The 19347-nt window shown below is 30.6% G+C and overlaps 1 protein-coding gene across 1 annotated transcript in view; it reads right to left on the reverse strand.

Moving 5' to 3' along the window:
* Positions 1-8554: 8554 nt before the first annotated feature.
* Positions 8555-19347, reverse strand: part of Tsp26A (Tetraspanin 26A) — a 45252-nt gene continuing 34459 nt past the window's right edge. Inside the window, exons 8-9 of the mRNA XM_017906475.1 lie at positions 9427-9543; positions 8555-8803 (exon numbers count right to left, since the gene is read on the reverse strand). Coding sequence (XP_017761964.1) covers positions 8735-8803; positions 9427-9543 — 186 coding nt within the window. The 3' untranslated portion in view covers positions 8555-8734. The remainder of the gene's footprint in view (positions 8804-9426; positions 9544-19347) is intronic.

The raw sequence follows: 19347 nt of genomic DNA on the forward strand, positions 1-19347 counted from the left end.
GACAAGAATTAATCTAATCAACATAACATGCAGCATGTATAATATAGAATCCTACTTGTTTTTTACTATTATAAAAATACCGCTGGTAGATACATATTTAATATAGAATTATTAATAATTATATTTACCCTACAATTTATCAGAAAGTAATATTATTATAATTTGTTATACGATAAAATTATATATAAACAATTCTTGTGCTTGAGCTTGCGTCAAGCGAAAAATAATTATGACAATTACTGCAACAATATGAATTCAAATAATTGTCATTATAGATTTGATAAAATGCAATGAAAAATTAACTATTATAGTAATGTTTTAATTACTTATTTTATTGAAAAAATTTCTAAATAAGTTTAACAAAAAGCGTAACTTTATATACTGTTTCATGAGAAGAAAAAGTCGTACCCTTTTCTTTTAAAGGCTAGTATAGTAATCGAATTTCCCTTTTATTATCAAAAGATAGACTATTATGCGCCAGATAAATTTTTATATTTGCCTTTAATAATATAATTTTGATAAAAAGAATTGTAATAGTTTATATGGGTCATTCTGTATATTATTAATTTGATAGATTTTATTTTTTCATAGCAGAAATGATTTCCTTTAATCTTCCAGAGTTAGTGCATCCCATAAAAAAATCATATCTAAATAGTATAAGTGGAATCATAGAATTACGAAATGTATTTCAGAGTTTGTAAAATTTGAACATAGAATACAATGTAGTGTGTCTAATTTTATCGTCACTTTAAATTGGACATGAAAAGTTTTTATTATAAACTACTATAAATTTTCCTTTAGCATCCTGTAATCGTAGTTGTTTCATTACTTGCATTTATTCCCATTTACGGCTAAATATTTTATATTCAAGATCATGAAACAGATCTCTAAATTGGTTTTTACATCAGCGGTATTTGAAAAAATATCCATAGTATTTTTCTTTGAAGCAAATAATTTCCTCTAACATTTTTCCCCGTAAACAGAAATATATTTCAAGTATTTATATTAGATATATTGACAGTTAGAATTTTAGTTAGTATTTTGACAAAATGTTCTCTCCAATTATATGTACATGTACTTGTTATCATAAAACGTTGTTGCTTAATCGCGTAACAATGCAAAGCTCAACACAGCGAAAGTTATATAGAAAACAATTTTGAAAATTAATTGGCACGTTGTACCACATTAGTATAGTTACTAAATTTATAAGTCACTTATCTTAAACGGAATAAACTATTCTAAATATTCATTTAATTGAACCAATACCTTAATTTATAGCGAACATTGTGGACTTATTTTGTTAACCTTTTGGATAATCTTGTATTAATAAAAAGTATACTAAAATAAATTTAACTTGAGCCTCGTCAAACTAACATAATCATTATTTTGAAATACATTTAGGAACTTTAAAAGAGAGAAAATTCCTAACTATCCAATATAAGAGTACGAACTATAATATTATACCAGCGAAATGGCATATTTTATATTCAATTTTAGTGTTTTTGGAAATTTTATCAATTATCTAATAATGATAAAAATAATAATAATAGCTTATATTACCTAAATATTGTTCATACACTTGAGAATCAAACTAATATAAGTATAATACATTTCTTTTCTTTTTTCAATTGAATCATACACCACTTAGGTATTAATTTTTTGTTTACTTAGAATAATAGGAACCAATTTATAACATTTTCTCAACGAAGAAAGTTTAATAATGTAAGTTATTGTAAATATGTGTCATTTGAAAACCAAACAAACTGTAATTTTTGTGTCTCTCAGTAATAATATACTGAGACAATTATGATAATTAAAATGAAAAATTAGTGGCAGTTACATTACGCTTCTATCTTGTATAGCACTTTCCAGAAATTGAAGTAATCTGTAATAAATTTCCTTCTCGCCATGAAATATAAAAGAAGCAACTAATTTCGATGGAAATATTTACTACCTGATATTACCTAATATTATGTAAAATTAGTTATTAGTAATTAGGTAAATTTCATAAAATCATACAGAGTAAAATATTCATTTAAACTAATTATTAACGTTAGATTAATATTGTAAAAGGTCAAATATTTTTCATAAATGGTGTAGTCTTCGAGCCTAATTACATTATGAAAGTGAATAAAGAATGCAAGTCATTCGAAACTGCCAACAGAAATAAATGTTGACAAATACAAAACTTAATGGAGCTCTTACAATGAATATCAGAAGAATACAAAGATTATTATAGTAATCTACAACATGGAGAAGGTAAAGAAGATTTTGGTGGTCAAAATTTAGTGAAAAAAAATTAAACTGCATGTTTTATAAGAATGTAGATAAGATACAAGAAACATACAATTACATGCTTTAAAAATCAGATATTTATAAAATTTTGTATTTGGCTATATGTAGTCAATAATTATAATTACATCGCATATAATAATTAGTCGTTCCATTTATGACTCAGATTAAATTGGATAAAAAGCTTGGAAAACTTTTCTATTTTTGGTTTTTAACTGGCTGTCATTCACATGTTTTCAATTAAAAACGATGAATAGTAGAAGTAAAATAAAATTCTTTACACGTTGTTCATCCATTTCGTTATCCACAAGCAAAGATGAAATCTGTCACTTAAAAATTTCTATTTTTATAATCAAATTCACTCAGATTCTCTATAATACCAAAGATAATTTTTCTTATACATCGAAATAAATACATATAGTATTATCTGTAAATGTATTTTACCAAATTATAATTTTGTAATCGCAAAATTAGTAGAATTTTTATAGGAGAATTTGAGTTAATTTGATTCTCAGGTACAGATTTATTCACGAGGTAGAACAATTCTGCGAGCTGAGAGAAAAAATCCTCATACATTTTTCGATCATCTATGTGTAAGTGAGAACCTTCTTAATGTACATATGTACATATTCGTATAAAAATTATTTCGGGAAACAACGAGAAAATGAAGATTAAATGTATCTCTTAGTACTCCATTTTATAAAACGGTATTTTCATTGGAACTGAAAACATCAAATTCGCGGACCAGCCGCTTTCTGCTACGTTTAAATGCTACCGCTAGTTTGGACTCGATACTTTCATGCAATTCTTCTTCCCTTTGCTAAACTAAATATAAATCAAACTCGTTCCAACAACTGATCCAATTTTGTGACATTTCCTCGCTGATTCATTTTCTTGATCTTTGTCTTCTTACTTAGAAGTTGTATTAAAATAAATTGAAATTCGCTGGTTTTACAGAGAAGTTGGACCAATAAGTGATGCCGACGCGTCCTGTCATTACAATCAATTGAAACTTTAAATTTATATCCGAAATTGATGTACCAAACGGATGGACTAGAATCACTGTATTTATTCAGTGAAATCAATTGTGGCAGTATCAAAATTGGTTCAAACATGTACGCAATTAATACGATATTATACGATATTGTAAATTATATTTTGTTTCGTTTTACAGTTTAGTATGATTGTCATTCTCGCAAGTATCCTTAATATTCGTGCTCTCGTCCATTGTTAATACTAGTTTCTTCGAATACGTGACTCGTAGAGTATTGATTACGCTCAATCTCCTCAATGTTTCTTTCTGTTATTTTTACAGTAGTCAAGCGTTATATAAAAGAACCATAATACTTTCATAATAAAATAGATAATTTATGAATGATAACAATTTTTGAAAGTTTGCCAATAAATAATAAAGTATTCAGGTTGTAATCAAATGTCACGGTAATTGGATGGCTTTTGCAACCAAGATTAGTAAGAGATCACTTTATTTCATATTATCATCCAGTCTCTTCGTTCGTTAAGATACTATTTTCTTGATTCAACCATCGCAGTGTATAGTTACATGCAGATCTGATAATTTGATTTCATCATATCTCTGTGTGAAAGAGTTCCGCAATTTACTTAGAAGGAACAACTCGCTTCATAACTGGACCTCACTCACTTCACAGTGATTACTAACCCGCTAAAGGAAGAGTAAAGAGAGTAAAAAATTCGGCTCGGATCATCCATCTTGGAGTCTATGAAATTATTTTCAACCATCACTTTCATCCACTCATTATCCTTTCGTAACTTTTGCAAGGAAGATTTTTCAGTATTAACAGATTTTGTTTAGATATTTCAAAGAAAATATTTTAAATATTATTTAGTTTTAAATAAAAATATTTTAATTACTTGAAAGAAATTTCTATTCTCTTCATTCTCTAAAATATGAATTCGTTTAAAAAACATAATAGAATTTAATATCTTTTTATTCATTTATTTAATCATTCTCACGTCTTAGATATGAATAATTACCTTTTATCGTTAGTAGTTCGTATTTAAGATGTAAGAATGATTAAATAAATGAATAAAAGGATATTGATTTTTTATATTTTTTGGAAAATTATAGTTTCCGTAGATTTCACCAAAATCGGTTATTAACATTTGAGAAATCTCTCTTGTTAGATCACTGATCCTAATTACACTTCTGACCATCATGCCACCGCAATCTGAAGCTTCGTCTACATTTGTTGCGTATCCTTGTATCCTATCGCCGTTGCATATTAGTATGGACGGCAAGCATTATACATATCAAAGTTACATATCAAAATATGATTCAAAGATACGCAAACTGGATCGACCCGTCGTTTGTCAGTTTTTCAAATACATCAAAGAAATAATATGATAGTTAATTGAATAACTTGGATGGAAACTGCAACATTGCATACTTATTTCTGTTCTAAGCATCCAAATACATATATCGCCAAGACACGTCATCCTGCTTAGAACACATACGGAATAACGATACAGAGAAAAATTGTGAATTATGAATTGTTGCATTGTATCGTATCATTGAATAGTGAACAACGGTGATATGATATATGAGTACGCAACAAGTATGGGTGTACGTTTAGGATCAGCACTTGTACGATACGTTTACACTACTATGTATGATTGGAAAGATGGTTAAGCGTAAGAACATGGATAAGTCCAATTGGGTATATCCTTATGGACTTCCTCGTTCAATACAATGCATTCGTAAAAATAAGGCTCACAAATTTTCATCGTTGACAGAAAGTGCCGCATATACAAATCACGTAGTATCGTATATATAATAGGAGAGTAAATGGAATACATTCTGATTAAATAAAATAAAATGATAAAGTGTAATACATCGACGTATATAAAAGAGAAATATTATGAGAATTTTAAAAGTACAAAAGATGACACGTTTTCAACGATACATAATACATAGATATCGATTTTTGAAATTAGCACTAAAAATTCTTTCCTTTCGCCTTAATATCTATTTATTCATTCCTTTCATTCGGTATATAAAGTATGTTCTCTTTTCTCTTTTCTCCATTCATTCGCGTACGAATTAGGAACGCAAAAGATATGACAACTCCGTTTGGTACGTTTTCGGATACATGCACAAATGTATACACGTGTACGTTGAATATTTACAAGCATGGCATCCTTATTTTACAATGATAATCCAATTTTTTCTAACCGAGAAGCAAACAGTAATTAAGCGTATTTGCGCTCTCTGCACGGCAAATTATTCCGCTTGAACGATAAAAAATAATGAAAAGGGGGGGAAAAGAAGAAAAATACAACAAGGAAACTAGAAAAGTATATTAAATTATTTTTAGCATTCGGATCACGTTAATTTGACGATTAGGTCAACGGAACAAAATCAACAGAAACATTTTGAAAGATGGAAGAAAAACGTGAATCGGTGAATACGTATACTAATAGTCACCACGTGTGTTCATTGTTCCTCGAGGTACACTAACGTTTGCCCTATTCGTTAAAAGACGACGATAATTTGAAGGTATTGGAACGCAACATCGGCGATTAACGAACAAATCCTACCGCTGATGTTAAAGTGGCCAGTATTCCGGAATTCGCAGAGCAACTAGCACCGGCTCTATTCCTCATCGATGTAACTCGGTTGCGTGAGAGATGCAACAAACGCTTGGCCTGTCGATAGAGGGAACGTGTCGGCGTGTAACACAGGATCAATATGTTCAAAGTGGCTCGAGCAACCGTTTTAACGACCAATTGGAGCAACGGAAAGTTATTGTGTACTTGCGTGTTATATGGCTTTACTCTCGTGACGATACCACGAGACTTTACAGTGCGGTGAAGTTGCTTGTGTTCACCGCGCCCCCACGACATCACGTCAATCGACTTTAATACCTCGACACATTGTTCCTCGTAAACTTAGCACGCGTTATTTCGTTTTCTTCCCTACCCCTGCTGCTTGCTTTTTACTTCCCTTTCATGTTTTCGCAAGCGTTATCCGAACTCTCTTCTCATCGTCGAGAACAGGAAAACGATATAGATTTCGGCGAACAATCGAACGTGCCTAGCGCCTTAGACTACGATACTCGGGAATGGATACTCTTTCTATTCGAAACGCAAACTGAAACACGATTGATCGACGAAAGATTCGACAGAAAGTGAATAACTCTTTCTTCAACATGAAATACGGTCTATTTTTGTTAATTCACTGAACTATCGATCATAGCTCTCGGATTAATGATATTTCAGGATCGCTATACTTTCTTCGAGTATTTTCGTTTCTTGTTTTGTTTCTTCCATCACATATTATCGTGATAAAATTGTATAAATTATACATGCGATGGAGGGATAATTAGATTACAGTTTTTTAATTCCGATTGGTAAAAGTAATTTTATAATTATAACTAAGTGTCGCTTATAACGCACGAAAATACTTTCACATTTAAATACGACGCATACATTGTTATTATTTATCACTATAAGACACGTTTAAATATTAATTATACGCAGTTCGTTTACAATATTCGCATAAAATGGAATTTACATAAAACTTCGAATTCTCGACAGATCGATTGCTCCCTTAATACGAAGTAGTAAAAACATGCAATGAAAAACTAGTCGGTTTAAGTCCAATGTTTAATCGTTTTCTCAGTTCGTAGTAAATTTTATAGTAATTTCGTGTAGTAATAAAACGTTACCTAAAATATCAATAATAAGTTCCTTTATAAAAGAAATTTGACTTTCTTATCTATACTCTGTTGTTTAATATGATATGTCGCTTATTGAAAGTATAGTAATTATTTAGAAAATGAATACGTTTGGATTTCGATGAGTTTTAAATATATTATAAAAACTAATTTTACGAACTACTTCTTTTAAAACTCGTTTTAGCTTGTTTTAGCTATGGATTTTTTAAATTTCTAGGACGTTCGCAAAGAACTGTTAGTACCATAGATTGAATTTTCTCTGGATGTGAACTTACATGTATGCCACTGAATGCGTCAATATTGGTTACCAAACACTCTATGACAGTTAAATAAAATATTATAATTCACTTAAAGCTCATTCTTCCGTTTTGCTTATAATTCGGTTAATAAATATATAATACATTATAAATTGACACCACACACTGTGATTTTTAGTATTGCTTAAGACTAATGCAATGTATGGAAATTTTATACGCATATCGATATAAATGTAAAAATGCTTTCCTTAATGACGTAAAAATGATTAAATGCGATTAAAATTTTGTTTAATAAATTTTATCTGCTCATGTGAAAATAAGTGAACGAAGAAATAGATAAAGAATTATTTATTATCTTATTACCTAGATTTGGAAAATGAATAAATAAAGATCATCAATTTTTCTTACATGTATAAAAATACTCTGTAAAATATTTTTATCGATAACATCGTATAGTATTAACCTTCACCTGCAAAATCAAATTTGATTTATAACCGTATCTCCTTTCTTTTCTTTTTATACCATTTGGAAGTTACTGACAAAACGCTAAAAATCATAAGGCGTGGTATCATTTTGTCGCTTAACTGGTAAGACCAAACAGTGACCGAAGCAATAAGCATGCCGATTAAACCTGTGATTGTATTACAGATGCGTATGGGCAAAATTCGATACAATGGTACCTAGTGTCTTTTGCGAATATCACGAAAACGATTAGAATATTTATTTGTATAACAAATTTAAAAATGATCGAAACCGAAAGTACGTTCACTTTTGAAATAATTACCAAGATATTTATTAAAAGATGTCAGAGAACTAAAATCAACGCATTCGACAGTAAAATCGATGGCGAGAACTTCAAACCAATTTTCTTCGCGTAATTTTTTCGATAAAATAGATATACAACAAGTTCCAATAAAGGGTCTCGAAAAGGGCGACTTTTAATCGCCATATTGTCACCGTAAAATAAACGATATTGGTGCGACAACTCAATAACGATATATAGTTGAAATGACGACAATTATCGATGAAATTTAAACTTCGCAACCGTATATTCTCGCTTAAACATAACCTATGGCTTCGCCATTTGCTTGTCGTGCGTTATTTCATAAAATGGAACATAAGTGTCGAACGACAAAATCTCGCAATCTTATTTGGCGATCTGAAATTCGTTAAAAACGTTTAAACGCAATTTCGAGTGACTTATTTGTATAAAATTACGAGGATTATAAAAATGCGCAGTATGTAATATTATTGGTAATTTAAGAAAAATTTGAAATATCTGTATCCTGTCGACTTGGTTCGGACGTGTATGATCTTCCATTCTGTACTTGTCACGGGGAACTGTGTCGATTTTTGCGTCGAAGGTCTGCCATTTTTCGACGATCTTCGACGATTTCTTCAGTTCGATCAACGTAATTGGTTAGCATCTATAACTATAAGATGCTAGACTGCCGTGGGGGCTCTGAATTGTCAATGCCACTTCGCTTTTTGCGCAAATATGTCTGCTCGAAGATTTTGAGCGAAACAGATTCCCAGAATCTGAAAATAATATAATAATTACACAATTAATAATTAATTAATAATAAATCGTATAATTAAACGTGTGAGTAAATTCTGAAATTAATTTGTGTTTTCGATGTTCTTCTATAAAGCTCGATTAGTAGTTTTAAAATCACTAGGAATAAGTAGGGACGAAAAATGATCGCAAATGAAATGAATAAATGCGAAGAATGACAATATTCGTGTTCGAGATAATTTTTTGACACAAATTAACGTAAATAATTTTCCTCGTCTCGTGCAACGTCCATTGCATTTTCAAACATCTCAGTGCGTATACATGCCCAAATATATATGCGATCAACGTAATGATACTCGAATTACAACATCAAGACATATAAATTCAACGAATTTGTCACGTATATATTAAATCTACGATTACTTTCAGTTTTGCATGAGGTTTTTAAACGAACACAACTATACTTTTAAATATGTTAAAGGAATAGCTTCGATGAGAATGATGAAGAATCGATATTTTATTCGACATTTAACGTTTACCCGACAATGAAAGAATGATCAAAAGTACAAATTTTATGCGTAATTAAGATATAGATAGTTTTGTTACATAACAAGCGTAAGAATATGTTTAACGTAATAAATTATACCTGTGCAAATGCTGTAGCAACCGCCCCAGTGACAATTGCAAGAAGATTTCGTTCCACCCATTCCTCCCCAGCTTGAATACAACCTTTTTCATAAATCACTTTGGCAACCTCAAAGTTCTGCAAAACAAAGGCAATTGGCTACTTTGGCTTACCGTTATGTTCTCGTACCTCGCGAATGTAGTTGTTAGTCCAATACAATTTGGTAGAAACAGCGTGAGATCCAGTGAAGAAAAGGAAAGAGTAGATAAAACAGAAAGCGAAGGAAGTATAGCTACTCGCAGACATACCCGAGTCCTGTATATTGCACTAATATTTTCTCTTTTCGGTTCGATGAAAATTACATAGCAATTTTAGAATTTCATTTTCAAAGTTCAGCAGTTACTTTATCACACGGCTGACGGTATGACACGAAATACTTTATTAAGTGAAAAGTTTCATTTTGATACGTGTCGTTTTTAAAAAGTAATTTTTAATAATTCATTCTGTAATGGAGGTGTACACGATGAGGATTAGCGCATTTGGTTATTACTAGTTGAAAAACGAATGACGACACTTCGTCTTTCACTAACGTCATGGGAACTTGTCATGTCATGGAAGCTAGATCGTTATTGTTCCGAATGAAATTGAATAAAATATACTGAAATATAAGAAAATTATTTTGATAACGCTATTATGTAGCGACAAAAATTAATATTTTCTTTATATATACAGACTGTGACAAAACTTTGTCATGGCTTCTCCAGGTAATTCTATACCTTTCTCGGATCGATGGAGATCTGTGAAAAAAAAAATCGTAAAATTGATCTTAACCGACATTTTGAGGGTCAAATTTTTTACGATTGCATCCTATTCTACTCGCTGAGAGACAGAAACTTACAGAAGGAGCCATAAGCCGTAATTCAAGTATTCCTTTATGAAATAATGTTAAAGTTTCATCTTCAATTAGTGAAATATTTCTGTAAGTGTCATACCTTTATAGTTGTAATACAACAATCGGATAAAAACAAATTGAAATTGTAAACATGTTTAAGGTTTAGTTACGTCGATTACCGGGGTTATTCGCAGTAATTTTTGATCTGACGTGAGTTTCAGTGAGATGGATAAAAGAAAGTAGAAGAAGAAGAAGAAGAAAAAATAACTTGCGTCAAATACTTCCTGCTATTTATGAAACCTTTTCGAAATTACACCTTAGCTTGAAATATATATCGTGTGAATTTTAACCCTTTACACTCGACGATTTTTTCGTTACAGAAAAATAGTAATTCGAAGACTTTCTGTCATAAAGTCAAGGATATTTTTAAAATGGCAAATAAGAAATCGGATGCAAATTAAGACTTAGTTACGAATATTTTACTTCGACATTACACGCATCATTAGGTAATTTTGAATTTGATATTTTAATTAACATCGATCTTTAGAATCTAATTAAATGGTGACTGAGAGGCGCCTCTCGAGTGCAAAGGGTTAAATATATATCGTGTGAATATTTCTTAATAGAAACCAAAACATTCGTAGTAATGTGCCAGATAGATGCGATTTCCAAAAATAAGGTCAATGTTTCCAAGATTTTGAATTCATCGTTAATTCTGAATATCGAAGGGTAGGCAGATCTCGTATTTATTGGAGAAGAGAGAAACATATATGCATATGTACATATATGAGTGATTCTCAAAAATTTTAAATTTTTTCATCCCACGTAAATCATACGCTTAGAAATATGTCAAATTGTATTTGTTCTTCTTTTTTTCTTTTTTGTTTAATGTAACACGAATATAACTTTGATACGTAACTCGTTTCTTGCAGAAAGATTACATTATCCAAAAATAAAGAATGATTATATTTCGTTTTTTGTTTGTTTTCTAAACCTAATTTCTTATTTTAATTTCGTTTGCTGTTCAAAGTTTAACTAATGTAATTTACTTATGTTTAATCAAGACTAATTATTATATAATATAAGACAAAATATTTATTTTCAAAAATAAAAAGATTTAGTTACTTCACATATAAAACTTTTATTGAAATTTCAATCTTATGGGACGTTATAAATTTATTTGTACTCCATCAATTTAATAAACTTTGTGTGGACCATATTCCTATCAAATAATTTTTATTTTCTGAGAATAATACATTTAGGTCAACGTCTGGAGGAATGTGAATATTTTTGTGACTCATTGCATATATGAAGTATAAATATCTTCACGTGAAATATTTCGTTAGCTTCTAGTTTCTAAATTAAGTAACAATCATGTTCTATCACATCGTATCTTGTATTTGCTTTCAAACGTCGAAATAGATACCTAAGGTTTTCAGTTACTCCTTTCACAAGCTTGCTTTAAATTCCGCCTGTCGTTAACCAGTTTTAATAGTTATTAAATTTTCATTGATATAACGTATAGTGTAATCATAAATAAAAATAATTTTTATTCATTTTTGAGTTCAATATTGACTTTGAAACAATGAATTCAGAAAATAATTTCAAATTCCCTTTTACAGTTATAGTAAATTATTTATAAAATTTTTTTATATCAAAATTACCACCTTTTAGAATCATTCATTTGCCAAATCGATTAACTGTACAAAACAGAAAAATAGACATTTATTTTCTTATATAAAAAGTAAAGCATCAATCAACTACTTTGGAATTAACATTTAAAAAGAATTGAAAAAGTGGAGTGACTCTCTTTGACTTATGAATGGCTCAGGTGATAATAATTGAAGTGTGATAAAATGTAGATAAATAGACACATACAATTACGTTTCTACATGAAGAGAAACTAATATTAATTTTGTCAAAAGTATCTGCATATTTATAGTAATTGCAAGAGTAAAATATTCGATACGAGATTATTTAGTTTCATTTAATAATTCCATTGTTAAAAACCCTTGCGTTATAAACTACGAATTTCCAAAGGGTGGAAGTTTGCTATAACGGCTCAATGATTGGAGAGTTATACCTAGAGCAAATTCCATACTGTTGCCGAACTTTAGCCATCGCTCACTGCCGCTAGGGACTGCACCTCTCCCTCTTTGAAAATAAACGCACTAAAGGCGCACTAGAAGGGAGTAAACGACGTTCATTAGACATGCTAATTGGTAATGGAAATTTTTAAAGTATCAGCCAATCAGCGCGTAACTAACACGAGTCGCTTTAAGGAGGCGCTATAAATTAGTAATTATTACACGTTTTAAAACGAAAGCTAAAATTGGATACTTGGGTCGTAGTAACTAAATAGTCGTATGAAATAAAAAACTTTTAATCGTTTCCAATATCTGGGTGGTCTTTAAAGTTGTTTCACTAAATACGTGCAAAATCAATTTCAAGCTTCGACCGTCATCATATCTCCTTGCCGATATAATTTTGCAAGACGTTGTTACAAATATAAAAATAATATTTAATATTAGCGTTAAACCGTGCAGAACCGTTTAATCTGTATCAAACAATTAGAAGGAAAAATACGATATGGCGCGTTGGGACGACGGCATTTAACGACCATATGCGGCAAGTATCTAACATGGAGCAATAATTCATTTTCTCTCACTCTCTAAAAAAGCTGTTTGAAAATAGCTACTCTACCTAACTTGTACTTTGGCGTTTCAAATTCACCGATAGAAAAATATTTACCCCTACCAAGAGTTTCTGCGAAGTCCAAACTTTGTAACTCACTGACTCTCGCAAACTAACACAGTCAGTCAACTTTCGCTAATAAGCAAACGCAGAAAAAATTAACTTTTGAATAGTAAACACGCTCCCTCGACATCAAAGCGTTTTTCTATAATGCATTCCAATCTAAAATATAGTCCGCTACAATTCTTCAAACACCACATTTTCCTTCGGATCCGTGTGTCATTAATCGTTGCTTATTAACACTGACGTAGTGACACAATAATTAGAATGTGTACAGATATGGTTGCATATGAAAAAATAATATTTGAAACATTAAACGGTCTGTGCAAACCGACACTAAATTTTCGTTTAGGCAGTATTGATCCCTGAAGATCGATAATATCAAATTTAAAAAATAATATAGTTCATTTCATATTTAAAAATATTTTAACATTTTCTATATTTACGTATCGTCGAAATGGAAAATTTATGTTTAAACTATTCGTATTCTGTACGTTTTTCTGACGATTGCAGTTCCTGAAAGATGGAACATGTACGTATACAGTGTACCCGATGTTATAAAACGATGTTTATGAGTAAAGGTTATTAAAACAGTGACAGAAATATACCTTTGCATAAAATCTAAAATACTACTGACTTTGTTTTTCTAAATTACGCTCCAAATGGTACTGTTTTTAATACAAAATATACATGTATAGAAAATCATTTTCATGCGTAATGATTTATTGTCGATTTATTTTGACTTTAGCGAAAGTATTACGAATCCTTCATATCAATTCGTGATAAGTACCAATACTTGTTCGATAAACATTTTCTTTCGAAGTATCTTACAAATCCAGTAGCGTGATATTTAATTATCTTGAGAACTACAAAATTGATCCATCTTGACCTACCCATCGTTAAGAGAAATACTCGTTTAGTCACTATGTCGAAAGAAAACCGCTTCTACTGTTATTTTATTTCCCTTTTTGTTCTATCTTCTCAATCAACCACTTATAACTATATAGCTACGTGATATTTTCTTTTTTACTTCTATTCGTAAGATATGGTTTCATTATCTTACCGGAGAAACGTAGTATTGTACAATCACGTATATTAACTATAACGTATTATTAAGAGTCGTTGAAGACAATTAAGTCGTTGCTACTTTTCTTTCGATTTATGGTGAGATGTTAGTCTGCGTGTGGTCGAAGGGAATGCTCGTGAGAATGAGTAATCCGAATGCTCAAGGGTGGTTAGGACCTCGAAGTCACGTAGCTATCGGATGACGCAGGATCAAATGTTAGGAAGATGCGTGAGACGGTTTACAGATGACCAGCAATCCGACGTTGCGTTCGCTAAAAAGGCAGGGTTTTTGTTTGAAGAGGATCTGGGCGTAATGCGAAGACGAGGGTACCTTCTGGTTAGAGGGCTATAAGAGTATCTCGTGAGAATACGACGAAACGAGATCAAAATTTATGGAAGAGGATTTGGTTGGAAAAATTGCTGAAAATTTACAATAGAAATGATAAAAAGAAAAATAAATAGATAATGATTTGTGAACTATTATAATGTGATAAAATATCGCGAATTATGAGGTGTGAAAAGAAAAGAGAATTTGGTAGGAAAAAAAAAAAACGAGCAGGCTATGTTAAATGTCGCGTCAGTACGGAGGCTAAGTAACAAGCCCACTTTATTACACGGCGTCTTACATTCACCTCCTAGAGTTGAAGTAACCACGCAAAGCTTTTAGCCCCCTTCTTCATCGCTGTTCACTTGCTCTCTTTTAACCCTGTCTAACTTTCTGCTCAGTTCTACTGCAACCTTTTTCGCGATTTTACTTCTATTACGATATCGTGATGTTGTGCGAGCCCCTCATTAGCAAGGCGTTAGATGCTCTAATTACTTAAGAGTTTTCATCTAGAACTTGCCGGAGTTGGCAGAAACTGCTAATTTATTCCACCTTACAACTTTGACAGTCTACATTAAAATGGACTGCTTATACTTGCTCATTAACACGTACTATCGTCTGTCTAGAAAATTAATTAGTTACAGCTCTCAGAAGATACGTTTATACGAGCAATTTCATTGGTCCTGACATGTTTGAATATAAAAATCTTGTGTACGATGATTATGGAACTCTAACTTTTGTGTGTAGAGATGATTATTTGCTAAACTTCTTGAGGGGTGATTTCAACTGTTCTGTTCAATTAAATAAAATGATAACATCCAACTTAATAACTGTTTGATGTAAACACAATTATACCTATTTTTTCTATTTCTATATTAGCGAGAATATAACCTATTTTTTTACATAAATCTCTGCTACGATTATGCATTTATTCTACAGCACTACTGATTTTTCTACTTAACGTGTAAACCATTGGTCCGATATCTCGATCAATGCTCCATATTGACGTCACGTAAAGATTTATTGGGAAAAAAGCGAAAAGAAATCTGATGAAAATAGATCTATACTATGCAATAGATATGATAGACTCTCTACTCTTGACTTTTTGATAATTTTATATGTTAATTAATATCGATAGTATTGAAATGTTTTCGATATTTAGATACATTAGTAATATCAATAGAATATCGTTAAGATGAAATATTTTAAAAGTAATATAATAAATAAAAAACAAGTCTCGGACATATGGTGGGAATATATTAAGTAAATAAAATTTTTTAAAACTTTAAAAATTTTATATTGTAGTTATTAAGTATTTATGAATTGTGAAAGAATTGTCAAACAACTATTTTAAATTAGTAATATGAATAATATTGTGGTATCGCAGGATGAGTGGGTCGAGCATGTTATCTACAGTGCGTGCGAAAGGACGAATGACCGTGCGTTAGGATCGTGTGGACTGGATGTTTATGAATGTATTGGATGAAAGTGAAAAGTGTCTCTCGGAATGCGTTTGAGTGTTTGGGCTATGTGACCCGCTGAGGGTAAGATTGCAAGGACTGCGTGGGAAAGTGTGATTGGGAAAGAGAGAATAGGTATGGAAGAGGATAGAATGTATGGTTTTAAATAGGGATGCAAAGGCGTGAGTGGGCAATATGTAGTATGTCGTAGTATGGTGTATGTTAGAGTTCGTAGCAGAGAGTTGTGAAGAAAGAAGTTGTTAGCTGTAATTGTGTTGTTAGTTGTAATCGTGTTGTTAGTTATAATTATGTTATCAGTTGTAGTCGTAAAAGTTTAGTTGATAGATATCTATATTCGTAGTCTTTACCATCACCGCACATTGTATATTATATTTTATGTCTAATAAATAGTAGTTATATTATTTAACAACCACCCTATCTCTACAATATCTTACAGATAGGTGAATAATATTTTGAGAATGAAATTCTAAAATTTCATTCTTAAATAGCTTTTATTTTTTTATTTATTAAATACATAGTGGTATTCGTTTTATGCAATAAGTGCTAGTAGCTATAAAGTGTACATATATGCAATTAATATATTTCTTATATTTCAAGTATCAATTAAAAATATGGTAATATAAATTATTGGACATATTTTGTTACTTTCTATAATATCGGGAAACAATAACGATAATTTAGAATTTAATAAGTATGAAAAATTATTTACGCGAATTGAATAATTAAATTACAAAATTGTTTAACTTCGTGTACCTATTTTATTTATTAACTTATTGTAATATAAGAAGAAATATTGATTTATTCACCGAGAAATGAAAATAAATTTTATCAATTTATTTCCACCATAGTGTGTATCGTGAATGTGAAAATTATGAAACATATTTTGCATAGAATCGTGTTTATCATAAACATGATACAAGTTTTGCGATTTTCATGGCTAATTACTAATATTCGTCTGAATGTTATGCACTAAATATTTTAGAATGTACATAAGGATATATTGAACCTATGTTTCGGGGATTTAATGATGTAACGATCGTTCAGAATATCAAAAGAGAACAAAGATTAAAGCCATTTTAAATAGCGAATCAAAAATACCACAAAAAATTTGAATTCAATTTAAAAATAGGTTATAATCTATAATTTAAAACTTTAAGATATCAAATGAATAATAAATATATAAACAAAGAATTAAAATAAATAGAAACAAATAGTAAAAATAGAATTAACGATTTTATATTAAATTTAGGCAAGTGACAAAGTAACTCTTTTATCAGATAATTAAAATTAAAGAATTTAACGCAAAAACTATTCATTAGCTTTACTTTGAAATGAAAATTGATTTTTCGTATAGTTGCAATATTGTCACTATTACGCACTATTAGCATTAGTAACTGCTGAAAATAAGTAGCTTTGATAAATCGTAATTAAATACTAAGCTAACCAAATTTTTCGAATATAAAAATCAATTAATTCTAATAACGATTAAAGATTTAGTAGATTTTTTCTTGAAAGAAACATTATTCTATTACATTTATTAATTGGAAAATCTGTAAAGAATTCGAATAAAATGTAATATTAGGTATTTTATAGATATAATACGAGTTTTCATTGAAAGAGATAAACTGATTTTAGTTTCTTCGTAGTTCCTCGCCCCCTTCCCACAAGAAAGAAATTATTTCTGATGCTATTTTAAATAGTCATCAAATTAAACATTTCGAATTCGAGTCCGATTGTTTGAAACTTTCTCTGTTAAGATCTCATTTCCACGGTTTATGACATTTCAGGAAAAATTGCTATATTTGAAAAGACCGCTACTTTAAAATTATCTCGCAAACTAGAAACACCGAACCAAATTTAATTTAGCATTCACGAAAACGTCTCGTTTTCTGAATTATAAGAATGTTATAAACCAAAAATTTCCTAAGGATACATGAAGGTGTAACAGTTCCGTGACCAAACTGTCAAGTCTACAGAAAATTTTGCGCCGTTGTCAAAGAGCATCTGCAAAATAAATGCATTTTTCGCTGGGTGAAACTTTGTGACAAATGAAATCGAAAAACATTGAATACGAATGTATTATTCATGAAAGTCGACAAAAATATTGGAAAAGATAGAAGCAGAGAGCTCAACTATTGTAAGTGATTCAAATAAATATTAAAACGAAAACAATCAGAAATAATTCATAAGTTTGAATATATCGATAAGAAACAGTTCACATTCAATGTTTCGCGAATTCTTCAATATTTGTCACATTTCTTCAAGTTTTATTTACACGTATTCAACATTGAAGTGCAGTACTACGGTAATACTCGGTTAAATTGTGATGGACCATCTCCTCTCTTCTCTCACTACTCGGTGTCTCAAGTTCAGCGAAATCTGATACTGTTGACAAGGGAACAGAATCGGTACATTTTGGAATGCACAAAGGGAAAGAACAGTACACAGGGGTGTCGTTATTGAGAAAAGTAAATATGCAGCAAAGAAAATTTCATTCTCTATAATTTTCATTTTCAATATTTGACAATAATAGCAATCCATCGCTGAGATGCTTCCAAGTAAAACGAGTACAACCGGGAAAAGGATAAATCTACACGCAGAAACGAATCGAAAAGAAAGAATAAATTTGTTTGATTCGAAGCTTCGTTTTCGAGAAAACCGTTTTTGAATATTAACCCTTTGCACTCGATGATTTTTTGGCTAGAGAAGAGTAGAGAATCAAAGATTGTCTACTAAAAAACTGACGATACTTTTTTGAGCAATAAATAAAGAATTGTATAATAATAGAATTGTAGAATTATTTGACTTCGATACTTGGCACACTGTTACATTACATTAAATTTGATATATTAATTAATATCGATCTTCCAAATTTTATGAAATAGTGACTGAAGATCATCTCTCGAGTGCAAAGGGTTAAACCGCATGCGTGTGCACTTAGCTGTGACAAAGATTCTAACGCATTCGGTGAATATTCAAACTCGATTTTCTCGAAAACGAAGCTTCAAATAAAAAAATTGTCATTCTTCTTTTTTCGGTTCGTTTCTACGTGCAGAATCAGTCCCTTCCAAATTGTACTATCATTGCTGGGACACCCTGTATATACCACGTACATCGGACTATTTTGTTACGTCATTATGCATAATTTTATTGTCTACAAGTTAATTATCATAATTAAAATTATTTTAATTTATACCGTGTTTGGACTTATTTCAACCGAAAGGGTCCCAATATTGCATTAGTATCGCTTTTGCAAAGATAATATAAAAATTAGGGAATGTAAATTTATTCTAGCGGCAAATAATTGATAATGATTGATAGTGTTGAAGTGGTAGATTCAAAAAATCGCTGTTCGACGTACTATATGTATCTTGCTTTCTCTCGTTGTATCACTTCACTTTCTTTATCTAGCAACGTTCGAGTCA

This window comes from Eufriesea mexicana, unplaced genomic scaffold, assembly GCF_001483705.2.
Source record: "Eufriesea mexicana isolate 0111107269 unplaced genomic scaffold, ASM148370v2 scaffold4744748593, whole genome shotgun sequence".
NCBI lineage: Eukaryota > Metazoa > Arthropoda > Insecta > Hymenoptera > Apidae > Eufriesea > Eufriesea mexicana.